The sequence below is a fragment of the Athene cunicularia genome (assembly GCF_003259725.1).
Source record: "Athene cunicularia isolate RWA chromosome 28 unlocalized genomic scaffold, athCun1 chr28_part2, whole genome shotgun sequence".
Classification (NCBI taxonomy): Eukaryota; Metazoa; Chordata; class Aves; order Strigiformes; family Strigidae; genus Athene; species Athene cunicularia.
In genome coordinates this window covers 1,379,429-1,392,141 of record NW_020799140.1, presented here as the reverse complement: position 1 = coordinate 1,392,141, position 12,713 = coordinate 1,379,429, and the positions used below count along the sequence as shown (strand labels likewise).

Genomic DNA, 12,713 nt, shown 5'->3' with positions numbered 1-12,713 from the left:
CCCTGGGAGCAGAGCCCAGCGCCCGCCTCTCTGCAATGTCCTGTCAGGAGCTGCAGAGAGGGACGAGGGCTCCCCTCAGCCTCCTCCTCCTCACCCTGAACACCCCCAGCTCCTTCAATCGCTCCTCAAAAAGGGGAAGATCTGTGATCACTGGGATATTATTCCCAGGCTGTCACAGCACCCCTTACCCAAAGCTGTGCTCTCGCCTTAATCTCCTTTTGCCTCAGTTTCCCCTGACAGGGCTGTTTCAGACAGATAGAGCATCAACCCCCAGCAGCGGCCCTTCAGAGGAGAAACATCGCGGCTGCTTTCCCTGTTCCCAAATGCTACTTCCAAGGACAGATCGTTTGAAATGTCATGTTCAAACACAGTCGCGTACTTGTATTCTCCTCAGAGGTACTAACAGCTGTAAATCTTCAAAAAGAATAATGATTAGCCCTAAGCAGCGCTGGGCTGTGAGAAAACGGATCATGGAACAATTACTGAAAGCAGCCGAGACTAAAAGTAGCTTTTAATGGGATCCGGCATCTTCTGTTCCCGCTGACCTGAATGCTGCTCCTACTGCCAGGCAAAGGGAGCGAAAACCTCTGAGATTTGTAAATTGGAGTATTTAGGTCACACGCGGATTAGAGTGTGATCAGATTGGCTTTAATGTGGAGCTGCTCTGAACACCTCTAGATCAGACGGCGCGCCGAGGGATCGATGCTTCCAGCGGCTCTCCGCGAGGTGCTGGGCTGAGCGCGGCGAAAGGCTCCGCAGGGTTCTGTGCTGGCTGCCAGCAGCGTGGCGGGTGATGGGGGTTGCTCACCCGTGTGTGATCCCAGCTGCTGCGGCAGGGCCGGGAGCCTTCCCCACGGCAGGATCGCTGCTGGCAGTCCCTCCCTGCTCGGGCGCGGGGATCACGGCAAGGGAGGAGGAGTGGGGCAGAAGGGGTTTCCCGCACCCTCTCTTGCCTCTTCTGCTCTTGGCAGAGACCTAACAAGCTCATTTCATTTAAGAGCACGTCCGCACAGCCCTTGACCGGTTATGAATGTGTTCGATGTGGTGTTCTCTGCCCCTGCCAGCCTCATCTCTTGTCACAATGCTGAGTGGCCCAAGCTCCAGCCAGCCCTGGGACTGAGGTCTGTAGCTGGACCACGATGACGTGCAGGGTTCAGGACGTCAGGGCAGGACCATGGCTGCTCCTTGTTCTGCTCAGCTCTGCCTAGCTGAGGCCTGTCCCCAGCATGATTTCTCCATCCCTGGGAACGATTTGGAGACAACCCAGACCCTGAATGCGATGAGGATGCTGCTGCCAGGTGTGTCTGTGTGTCCAGCACGGCCGCTGCCCTGTGCCTGGGTGGACGGCTGGCCAGCTCTAGCTCAGGGCTGGAAAGCCAGAGGTGACATGGAAAAGTGTATCTCTGACAGATGTCACCACCTTTGCCATCCTCATCTGGACGAATGTGTTAAGCTGGTGCTTGGTCTGCAGCATCGTGCTCCCGGAGACCCTATGGTGGTGTGTCCTGAGGCAGGATGTCCCCTTGCCTTTAAACAAAGACCCGTAGTGTTTCTGGCTTGCTGGCCCACCAGGCTCACCCATGGCTAAAAGTTCAGGGTAAGAGGAGGAAGGTCCTCAAAGGTGCTGCAAGCTGTGATTCATTAAACCGAGGGCTGGCCTGAGATGGTACCTGTCCCGCAGAGCTCCTGTCTTCTCCCTCTCCACTTCCACACCGTGTCAAACCTTCACCCCAGAGGAAGCAGCAGGAGATACCCTCGGCTGTGTTCTCCCAGCTAACCAAATCACTGAAGCCATGAGGAAGGGCGCGGGTCTCAGTTCTTGTAGCAGTTCTCCACTATCAGATGCTTTCCATTAGCTGAGCAGATCAGGGCTGCGACCTGCGAGCAGCCGGCCAGGGCGTTGCACCGGGACAGCGGGGCCCGTCCAGGTATCAGCTGCGGTACCGGCTTGTGCAGAGGATGCTCCATCCCTCTCCCTGGCTCCCTCCGACACGAGCAGCTCAACCCAACCTCACTGCAGCGCCTGGTGTCGAGAAGCCACGGGAACATCCACCTTCCAAAATGCTCCAGGCTTTCAGTGAGCTGCACCTCCGCAAGGAGATTGCTCAGCTCAACGTATCTAAAATCTCCCGCGATGACAGATCATGATTTGACAGAAGCAGCACAGCTGGCAGAGAGAAAAAAACATCGCTTCACTTCCTGTAACTTCCCGAGCGTTTCTTAATAATGCCAGTGCTCGTAAAGGTCTGTGGTTCTTGCAATCATGCAGAGAAATTATCTCCCCGGCTGACGCTGATGTGTTGCTACCTCGGGGTAAGGAGGCAGCAGCTGTGTTTCAGCACACAGACATTGCACAACCGCTCGGGATGGGAAGAGCTGATGTATGCTGGATCCGACTGAATGAGGAAAGAGAGTATTGTTGTCAGCGCTGGGATGTGGCCAGGTTGCTATGGGGACACCTGTGCCTTTAGGTTTTTGATCGCGCAAGGAATCAGATTGCTCTTTCACCTGATTTTTCCTGAGAAATCGTGTTTGTGTGATCCTCTCTTCCAGCCGCCAGCCCCGCACCCCTCTCCGATCGCATCTCAGCCCAGTGGCAACCTCCAACCACATCTAAGGGAAGGGTGGAGGGCTCTGAGACACGGAGCACCTCCAACAAGCCCATGCAGCGCCTGGCCCGAGTGCCACGTGCATCCCCGGCGGGTATTTGTTTGGTGCCAACGGCTTCCAGGCAGCACGGCCCAGCTCAGCCGGCAGCGGGGGAGGCTGAGGGGGGGGTGGCACTCACCCGTGTAGCCCCGGATCGGCCAGGACCCACTGCCACCCCCAGCTGCACAAAGGGACGACGCCAGCGTGGAGGTGACGGGGATTTTGCTGGAGCAGGGACTGACTACAGAGCTGGGCTTTGCCCAGGGGACCTGGGCTTAGACAACATCCAAATTCCCGTCTTTAAAATCAGGTCAAGAGCCCAACCCTGCCTACGTGCGGGGCTGGAGGATAAATGCTTCCAGGGCTGGCAGGGTGGTTTTTTTGATTCCCAGGCCTTGGGAACCTGGTGGAGCCAGGGATGAAATCTGGGGTTTGTGCTGAGAGCTGGGGCAGCAGGAAACCCATCTGCACAACCAGCTCGAGCATCTGCCTCTCCTCGTACCTGTGGCAGGAGCAGACGAGTCAGGCTGGGGCTGCTGTAGCGGCAGGGGCTCCGGGGAGAGGGGGAATTTCATGGAGAAAAGGAAAATTCATCCCCAGAACTAACCTCTGGCGAAAATAATCAGTGACTAATTTTATGTCTTTATGATTGCCTTTTAACTGCAAGTTATTAAAGACGGGGAGAAAGAAGATTATGTCCTGGTGGGAGGATAAATGAGCGTTGCCATAGAAGCGGGAGGATGCTGCAGAACAACTTGGTCCTTCTGGACCACAAACCACAAAGCCACAGCAGAGCCTCGGGGGCGGCTGGCACGCTGCGGACAGACGCACCCATGTGAATCGGAGGCAAGCTGACAGCCTGGGAAGTCAGAGAAGATAGATTTGTGTTATCAAGCCAAAGCCAGAGAGTCAATATTTAGCCTGGACACGGAGCGCAGCCTGTGTGCAGCCGGGCCCCCGTCCATCACCTGCTTGATTGCCTTCCCAAGCTCTTCCACCAGCAGCTTTCTCTCCATCTGGTTTCACGGCCAGATCATGTTTCCCCCTCTCTGAGCTAAGCCTGTCCCAGAGACAATTTTATCAGTTTCAGGGCAAGGGAGAAATTGGGATTTGGAGGGGGGGGGTGTTGTGTTCAAGGGATTAGGAAAGAATTTGCCTCTGGGAATCTCTTTCCTCCATCTGCTTGGGATAAATTGTCCGATGGCGATGGAGGCTTTGCAACTCGGCAGGGAACTGCTCAGAGCTAAACATGTGGAGGCAAAAATGCTCCTGGTCCCTCCCCGCTGCAGGAACTAGGTGTTGAAAGGTCCTGGAGAGGGTGAGGAGAGCTCTCTGTCCCATGGCCCCACACGGGAGGACGTTTTCCTGAGCTCTGTGCATGCAGATGTCGCCCGTCCAAGCCCCAGGTTCATTCCTGGGCGGACCAGCTCGCCCACAGGAGGCAGGAGCAAGCTTACAAACCTGCAAGCACCACGGGAAACAGGATTAACTGGCAGAAGAAGGGATTTTTATTTGTCCTGTTTACGATTTTCTGCTTTCATTATGTCCCTATAAAGCAAACATGCCTTGCCAATGAACAGCCCCGACCTTACTGGAGCGGGAATAAAACTGAGAAAACTACCCTTGGCGTGTGCGCCCGCAGCCCTGGCACTGCGTGGGGGGCTGTGTTTACAGCTCCATCCCTCCCTCCATCTGCCTTCAGCTTCTGCAGCGCGTTATTTATACCGCAGCAGGGATCACGGCGTGCTCAGTCCTGTCTCTGCCAAAGAGGGGAAATCCCTGCCCTGGAAAGCAGATGAGTTCATTCGCTCTATGGATCTAAAGCAGGACCATGACCCAGTCTCTCCCGGTCTCTGGAACCCTGGAAAAAGGCTCAGTCCCCTCCAGGATGCCAGTGCCCAATTTCTTCCTCCTTTAGGTCTTGCATTTGAAGACCTTTCACACCTCTGCCAAAGGAAAAATATCAATACTGCAGACATGGAACGTCAGGTTGGGGTTTTTTTGGGTTTTTTTTTAACCCTGAGGCCTCTCAGAAGTGGCTCTCCATGAGAGAGGTGTCCTCAAAGCAAGATGCCCCCAGCCACAGCTGCATCACTTCTCCTGGGACAGGTGCTTCTGCCCCAGGCTGTACCTGCCCCTGGGGGCTCCGGGTGACCTCGCACAGGCAGGGCCAGTGCCCAGTGGGGCTTTTCAGCTCCCCAGATGAGAGATGCTCCATCTCCTCGCTACCTCCCATGAGCAGGAAGCTGCGGGGGGGGACCTCATCCCTCCCCAGGAGGTGCCTGTGGCTGCACAGGTCTCCGTGGGGAAATCTGAGGGGTTGGGGGGCAAAGGACCTGCTCTAAACACTGGCAGAAAAGTGGTTTTCACTGGGATTGTCGGTCCCAGGGGCTTGCTCCTCCTTTCTCCTGCGCCACCTTCTTAACCCTGCCTGGCAGGTTTCTCATCTCCGCATCTCCGGCACTTGTGTTGGTCCACAGCTGGCTCAGAGACCCCGGCTTGGGAGAGCAAACCCCTTCTCCCCTCCCCGTGCTCTCCGGGGGGGCTCCCAGATGGACAAGCGCCATCCCGCTGTGCGAGCAGCAGCCCCTGCTTTCGATGCCTGGGGTTGAACTGCCTTTTCTGGGGCTGCAGCGCGGGTGCTCCGGCTCCCGGTGATTGGGTGCTATTTTGCTCCGGCACAGTTCGGCAGCTGTTGCTGTATATTACCCCAGCGAGCCGGAGCCAGCTGGGGGGCTGGAGGCAAGGCAGCGGTGGTCGAGCCCCAGGTACGATTTTCTGTGGCTTTTAACCCTTTCGGTTGGCTGTGGGGCAGCCCACGGGCTCAGCCTGCCAGGGAGCGCTTGGCCCGCTGCTGGCCGGCAGTGGCTCGGGGGCCGCAGGGCCTGTCCCAGCGCTGCCATGCGAGCGTGCATGGGGAGAGCAGGGCAGGCAAGGCGACTATTTTTGGAAGTTTCTTTGATGTGAGTCAGCGGTAGAAGCAACCTCAGGAGCTTGTGCAGGAAAAGTCCAAGCGACAGCAGAGCAGAACTGATTATTCGTTGAATGGCTGCGATTTCGTGCGTTTAAGAGAGGGTCTGGCTTGCGGAGCGTGTGTCCGAGGGAGCAGGAGCTCAGGCAGCGCGGGGTGGGGGGTGGATGGGTTGAGTTGTTGTACAGAGGTCTCCTGTGCGGGAGTCGGCGTGAGCCAAGGCTCTGGGGCTGTGGGTGGCCAAGCCCTGCCATGGGCAAAATGCCCCTTGGCATCGGTGGCCATCCTTGGCATCGGCAGCCCACCCTGCCCTGCTTGGGCTGGGCAGGGGCTGTGTGCTTGGTAGCTCAGTGCTGGAGCTGCTCTGGCAGGAACCAGCCCCAGGAAGCCTCTTCCTGCAGGTGACAGAGCCCATCCTGGCTGGGGACGAGGATCCCGCCCGAGCTGTAGAGCCCCAAAATGCGTCTGCCTCCTGCCAGGGCAGGGACCCCATCTCCCGTCCAGTGGGGAACAGACCCGGACACGGAGCCGGTCAGCTCTGGGACCGAGTTAATGCCCGTGGGGTGTCTGCTGTGGGGGGAGGATGGCTGCCTGCCCGGTCACGGTCACGGCGTGGCTGTCGAGGAGCCCTGCAGCCATCGTGGCAAAGCCTGGAAACACGCCCAGGGGCTGGAGGTGGTTGGGGCTCCTCTGTCTGGGCAAAGCCCAAGGGATGGAGGCGTGGGAACAGCCCCGCACCCTGCGACAGGGAGCTGAGCTCAGCCTAAGGCTGGGGACGGCAGCGGGGCTGTGGAGGGATGGCTGCGTGCTGCAGGGCGCTGCCGCCCAGCGCCGGGGCTGCTGCCCGCTGACCACCCGGCATTTGTTCTGTCCCTCTCGGTTTAGTGAGAGTCCCTTGAAGTGACACGGCAGCAGGTCTCCGTGACCTGTTGGACAAAGACTTGAGATGCCCTGAGGCTGCCAGTGAGCTGCCTGGGTGGGCAGGGAGTGCTCACAGGCAGCCAAGGAAGGACAGGAGAGAAGGTACCTTGTCCCCACCATGAGCCAGCGGCCAGGGCGTGCTGGCCATGGCCATGCCAGAGCCGCTGCCACGGTGCTTGATGCCCCGCAGGAGAGGGCTTGGCCTGGCAGAGGTGGCTCTTTGCAGCACCTTGGAATCACAGCATGGCACCAACCCCATGGGGACATCGGCCATGGCCAGGGTGAAGAGGAACAGAGGCTGGTGCCCTCCTCTGATTTCCTCGTGCTCATCTTTGCTCAAAAAAAAAAAAAGTGTGAATAGCTGTGTAGTTCAAAAACATGACAAGCACTTGGGGGAAAAACTCTTTAAGGAAAAAATTCTCCATCTTTGCACTTTTCTTGGGGGTGGGAACCCTCCCTAGCCAACGCGAGAGTCCTGGGGCAGCTCCTTTGCTTCCCTGCAGAGAAAGGTTCAGGCTTGCCATCACTAAAACAAAACCGAAGACTTTTTTTTTATTTCCTCCTGAAAGCAAAGACCTCTCAGGCCATGATTCCCCAGCCTAAAGGTTTCCTCTTATTTATTTGTTTTGCTTCCAATATTGGGTCTTAGATTTCAACCCTGGGAACTGGTGTGTTTTTTTTCTCAGCAATCGTTCTTCCACTGGAGGAAAACAAACTAAATCCAGCTCAAAGGGCGCAAAAATTCCTTCTTCTGGCGAGAGCTCTGCACGATGTGGCATCCAGATGCCAGCGGAGCAAGGGCTGCTCTCAGAGGGCTGAGGCCCCGTGCTGTTGGGACCTTGTCAACGCATCCTCACCCCCGTAGCTCACCCCAGACCCGGGGGCAAGAGAAACCCCCGGGGAGCCCAGCACGCTCCCCAGCCCTTCGTTGCATCAAACGACTGCAGAGCCCGGGAGACCCTCTGGTTTTCTCTCCCACTTCACGTCTGGGAAAAGCCCTGAGAGTCATCCCTGAGCTTCACAGACCTCTTGGGTGGCTTGAGGTCTCCTCTGAGGTCTGGTTCCTTCACGGCACCCGGAGCTTGTCCTCCTGTCTAGGCTACAGCCCGAGCTGCCTCCAGCCACGTGTTTTCAGGGTGGTTGTGTGCCCTCTGGGCTGTTCATCCCCCCGTGAGCCTTGGCGGGGAGGTCACCATCCCCCCCACCCCCAGGGATACCCCTGAGGGTGATGTTTTGGGGCTCAGCAGCCCCCAACCTGCACAGTGGTGCTCTTACACCCCTTGCCAGCCGCTGCCCCAATGGCCAGGGGGCTTTTTGTGTGTCTGCTCAAGCCTCTCTCCATGGGTGACCCGGGGGGGTGTGCGGGAAGGCTGCAGACCCCCAGCCCCTGGCGATTCCCACCTCCCCGAATTCGCTGCCTAACGAACCGCGCTCTGCTCGTCTTTGACAGATGCCGACACGGCGGTGAGCAGCCACGGGGAGAGCGGGAGAACCCATGTAAGTGTGCGGTGTCCCAGGGCCGGGGGGCTGTCGGGGGGGCTCCCCGCACCGGGGCGGGGGGGCTGAGTGGGCTCTGTCCCACCTCAGCCCAGGAGGGCTCTGCGGGGTGTTGCGGCTCCCAGGGGAGATGAAGGCCACGTCCTTCAGCTGTCACCGTCACTGACCTGTGCCGGTGGGCAGCTCTCCCTTGTGGCACCAATCCGGTGCTGCTGGCACGAGACAACAGCCGGCCCGGCCACCAAACTCCGTCCCCAGCAACACTGAGCCCAATCCCCAGTGCTCCCCAGGGCTCCCCAGGGCTCCCCCAGACCCCAGTGCTCCCTCTCCGAGTCCCAGCGCACTGACCCCGCTAGCGAGCGTGTCCTGGAGCCGACCCCCTGCCCTCAGTGGGTGCGTTCGAGTGTCTTCATCCAAGCTGGGGGCAAATCCAGCCCCGAGGGCTCCTCTGGCGTGGGCTTGCTTAAGCAGAGCCCAGGGGCCAGCAGCTGCCAGCCCACCCGGGTGAGCTGGGGCCGCACCCCAGCGCCTTCTCTGCAGCACGGAGCCAGCTAGTGGCTAAATCCATTTTAGCAGACACACACCAAAAAAATAAAAAAGAAAAAGCCCCAACGTGTTTTTAAGGCTGCGGATGCAAATACACACACCGGGGCTGGGTGCTTGAGGAGCTGGTGACAGCCTGGTCAGCACCGCCTCAGCCCGGGGGGGCCTGGGGAGCATGAGGCTGCGGGGCGCAGGGATCGGGCCCTTCCACGCCTGCACTGAGCATCCCTCGTTCTGGGAGGGGGCACCACCGTGCCCTGTGCCCCCCGTGCCCCCCGGCCACGCCGCTTGCTTTCCCCTCGGGGCCATGCGATGTTCTTACACCCCCCGGCACGCTCGCACCCCTCCCTGCAGGGGCTAGAGGGGGCAAGGACCCGGCTTGGCATCTCTGAGCAGGATCCGGACGAGCCCGAGCTGAGCATGCCAGAGCCAGCGCCGCTCGGCGTGGACAAGAAAGCAGCAGAGAAGAAGCGGGTGGAGAAGGTGGGAGCCAAAGGCAGCACCACCGGGCCTCCAGGTAGGAAAAGCCTGTAAAACCCTTTTATTTCAAACTCCCCAAACATACCAGAACAAAGTTTTCATCCTCAGAGTACTAAATTTGCTAATACTCAGCAGGGCCCCTACAGTCTAAATTCTTATTACTCCTTCCTGAACATATTTACTTTAAAGGAATTAAACAAAAAAAAACCCAAACCCCCCAAAAAACCCCAAACCAACATTAAGCTTTCACAGCAGAAATCTGCCTCAAAAAAAAGAGCATAGGTTCAGTGTTGTTGTTAGATAAGACTGTGTCTGCTCAGAAATACCTTCAGTTAAGGGGTTTTACCTTTTCCGTGCAGGAAAGCCCTTCTCTGCCCCAAAATGGCCAGCCTGGCCCCAGGTGGCCACAGAATAGACACTGTCCTGCATCCCCGGCCAGCCCGGAGTCACCAGCTGGCCACGGAGCGGTGACAGGATGAGCTCTGCTCTCCACAGTCACCTGCGAGCTCAGCGACATGGAGATGGGGCTTCTCGTCCACCTGCCAAATCCCGCTCCTCCTCCTCCTCCTCCTCCTCCTCTCCATCCTGGTGTGGAGGGAGCAGCAGAGCCTGGAGGTTTTCACTGCTTGAGCCATGGCAGCCCAAACACCTTCAGCCCCAGGCCCCATGATATTCTTTTCCCCACCCCTGGAGAGCAAACACCTTTTTTGCTGGCAGTAGCAGTGCAGGCAGCCCCTGCCCCTGCCCCTGCCCCGGATGGGCTGTGCAAGAGAATGTCAGGACCTCTTCCCACCCCTCAGCTCAGAGCCCTTTGCCACTCGCCAGCTCCCCCCAGTAACGCTGTTTTCCTCGGGGGTCCCCAGTCCCCAAGAGCCTCCCCGTGCAGAGGAAGGTGGAGCCCCCCAGCCTGGACCCTGCGGAGGAGCCGCTCCTCTGGGAAGGGCTCACCCTCAACAAGTGCATCCTGGTGGCCTCGGTCGTCGCCCTGCTCAGCGTCACCTTCCAGGTGCTCCAAGGTGAGCCGGGAGCCGGACGGAGGGGGACGGGGTGGCCAGACCCTGCCGCCACCTCCTGCCTGCTCTCCCCTCCTCTCTCGCAGCACCATGCTCCAGGGAAGGGGTCACCCGCGGCCAGCAGGACCCTCCGCCACCTCCCCTCCACGGTGGGTTCGGATGCTCCGAGCTGTCCCGATCCCCCAGATCCAGCCTCAGACGGGGCCACGTCCCAGGGTGGGGTGGCCCTGGGACCCCATGTCTGGGACATCCCACCCCAACAGCCTCGTCCCCTGCTGACGGTGGCCTGTCCCTCTCCCCTCCCAGAGGTGGTCAGTGCCAAGGAGGAGGAGGTCCAGGAAACGGTGACTGCCCAGCCTGCCCAGCCGGAGAGCAGCGTGTTCAAGGACGATGATGGGGACGATGATGATGATGATGACGGTGACGATGACAGCGATGCTGACAGCAACCTGGTATGGGTCCGGGGTGGGGGAGAAACAGCATCCTCAGGGCACCTCCCATGGCAGGGGGAGCATCTTGTCCCCAGGAGGAGGGATGGAGAGGGGTCCCAGTCCCTTGGGCTGTGTCACCAACACCTGATCCCCTCTGTCCCCTTCCCAGGCAGAGCCCTGGATCTTCAAGAAGTGGTTTGGCCGCTCAGCACCAGAAGACAGGGACGAAGAGCCTGTGGATGTCCCTGAGGTGCCACCAGCTCCGACAGAGGTGAAGAAGAGCCGGGAGAAGAAGCTGGAGAAGGAGGAGAAGAAGGAAGAGAAGGAGGAAGAGAAGGAGGAGAAGGAGGAGAAGAAAGAGAAGAAGGAGGAGAAGAAGGAGGAGAAGAAGGAGAAGGCTCGGGAGGGTCGTGCCACCCAGGCGGAGCGGAGCAGCCGGAGGGAGGCACGAGCCAAGGACAGAGCACTGGGGGACAAACCCGGCAGAGCCCCCAGGGCCCCCCGGGAACAGGAGCAGCAGCCCCAGAAGAAGCGGAGCCGGGAGGGGAGGGAGAGCCGGCGGGAGAGGGACGAGCCCAGGAAGGAGGGGTGGAAGGGCCGTCCCGGCAGGGCTGACGGTGGCAGGGAGAGCCCGAAGCGGGACTGGCGGCAGCAGAAGGGCAGGAGGCCCTGGGAGCTGGCGGCCGCCCCGGGGAGGGACGGCACTGCCAGGCCCAGGGAGGGCAAGAGACGTGACTGAGGCTGGGGCGACCGAGGGGCTCCGTGACGCTGAATCCAGGGGGGTCCAACCCCACCACTGCCCCCAGCAAGGGCACCCTGTAGCTCCCTGCCTGCTCTCCAGAGACATCCCAGGCTGGCAGCACAGGCAGCGCTCCAGGATCTCCGAGCAGCAGCAGGGCAGCCCAGGAGCCTGGCACGAGCCTCCCCAGGGACTTTGGGCCCCCCTGGATTAGTTTTTCAAAGGCAACCTGAAAGGACCAGGGGGGGGAAGGACCTTCCCTTTATCTGGGCTTCGCGCTAGTTCCCCATCCCCACCTGAAATCTCTCCTGCGGTTCATTTTCACTCGTGGGCATCGGGGCGGCACAGTGGGTACCAGGATCCCAGTGAACAGAGTTTATCTCCAGACTGTGTAGCTCTTCAATTCAGTTACTGGTTTTATTCAAAGCAAATCAAGAGAGAAGTGTGTTCTGGGTTAACAAAGCCAGGCTGCAGCCGTCCTCGGAGGGGTGTCAGGGGAACAACCACCCCAACCCGTGCCGGGCCCCGGTGCCATCGCTGCAGGGTGGTGCGGAGCTTGCTGGTAACCAAGCAGTGCTGGAGAGCCCATCACCCGGGGAGCCCTTCGGGCCTTGCCTTCACAGAGTCGCTTTTAGGAATGAAACCCAAGTGCAATATCACACAGCGCTGTAGCAACTACAGGAGACGTCCACAGCCCCAAGCCATGGCAAGTTTAAGTATTTGCTAAGTCAATAGAGGTTAAAATAAACTATTTTCATTTTTAATAAGGTATTAAATTGAATGTTTTAAAAAAAAAAAAAAAAAAAAGATCTTGTCCCTGGTTATGTTTGTGTGTTTTCTGTGCCCCCCCATCCATGCTAACCCGGGTCCCCTCAGGCTGCAGGCCGGGGTGGGTGCGTGCCAGGCTCCGGCTGTGACCCCCCCCAGACCACTGGGGATGCTGCAAAGCCCAAGAGCTGGTGCCGGCACTGGGGAACTGCAGCCAGAATGAGCCCAGGAGCTGATGTCAGGGGGTTTGGTCCCTGCAGCAGCCCGGGCGGGTGTTGCTGAGGGCCGGGCTTAGCTGGGAAGATGATCTGGGGCAGCCGGGCTCTCCATGCTGATGCGGCAGGGACGCGGAGCAGGTGCTTTGGCAGCCGTTTGCACCCCCTCCTATTAATGGTGTGAGCAGCCCAAGAGGTGTAACGGGATCGCTGCGGTCTCTCTGCCCTCCCTCCCCTCGGCCCCCCGCTCTGGCAGCGTCCTGGGAGCGGGGTCAGTGCGGGGCCATGCAGACATGACCCGGCAGAGAGCCCCAGGCCACGGCCAGCAGCCATCCATGGCTCATGCGGGGACGGGTCCCCAGATAAAGGCTGGTCCCTGCAAGGGGATTTCACCTCTTGTTTTGCTTTTGCAGGCAGAGCTGTGTGGCTGGCGGGGGCTTAGTGAGGGGCTGAGGGCTGGGAAATGGCCAGAGGATGCTGCGAGTG

At 59.3% G+C, this 12,713-nt stretch overlaps 1 protein-coding gene across 4 annotated transcripts in view; it reads left to right on the top strand.

The window, feature by feature from the left end:
• Nucleotides 1–12,008, top strand: part of LOC113489459 (nucleolar protein 58-like) — a 32,832-nt gene extending 20,824 nt beyond the window's left edge. Inside the window, exons 1-8 of one of the 4 annotated variants that reach the window (XM_026865163.1) lie at nt 2,375–2,443; nt 2,554–2,703; nt 7,992–8,038; nt 8,936–9,098; nt 9,925–10,077; nt 10,161–10,223; nt 10,381–10,526; nt 10,675–12,008. In XM_026865163.1, the coding sequence (XP_026720964.1) occupies nt 2,401–2,443; nt 2,554–2,703; nt 7,992–8,038; nt 8,936–9,098; nt 9,925–10,077; nt 10,161–10,223; nt 10,381–10,526; nt 10,675–11,244 (1,335 nt within the window). In that variant the 5' untranslated portion in view covers nt 2,375–2,400 and the 3' untranslated portion in view covers nt 11,245–12,008. Of the gene's footprint in view, nt 1–2,374; nt 2,444–2,553; nt 2,704–7,991; nt 8,039–8,935; nt 9,099–9,924; nt 10,078–10,160; nt 10,224–10,380; nt 10,527–10,674 lie in introns of those variants that run through there. The other 3 variants (XM_026865161.1, XM_026865165.1, XM_026865164.1) reach the window with 3 other exon arrangements.
• The last annotated feature ends 705 nt before the right edge of the window (nt 12,009–12,713 follow it).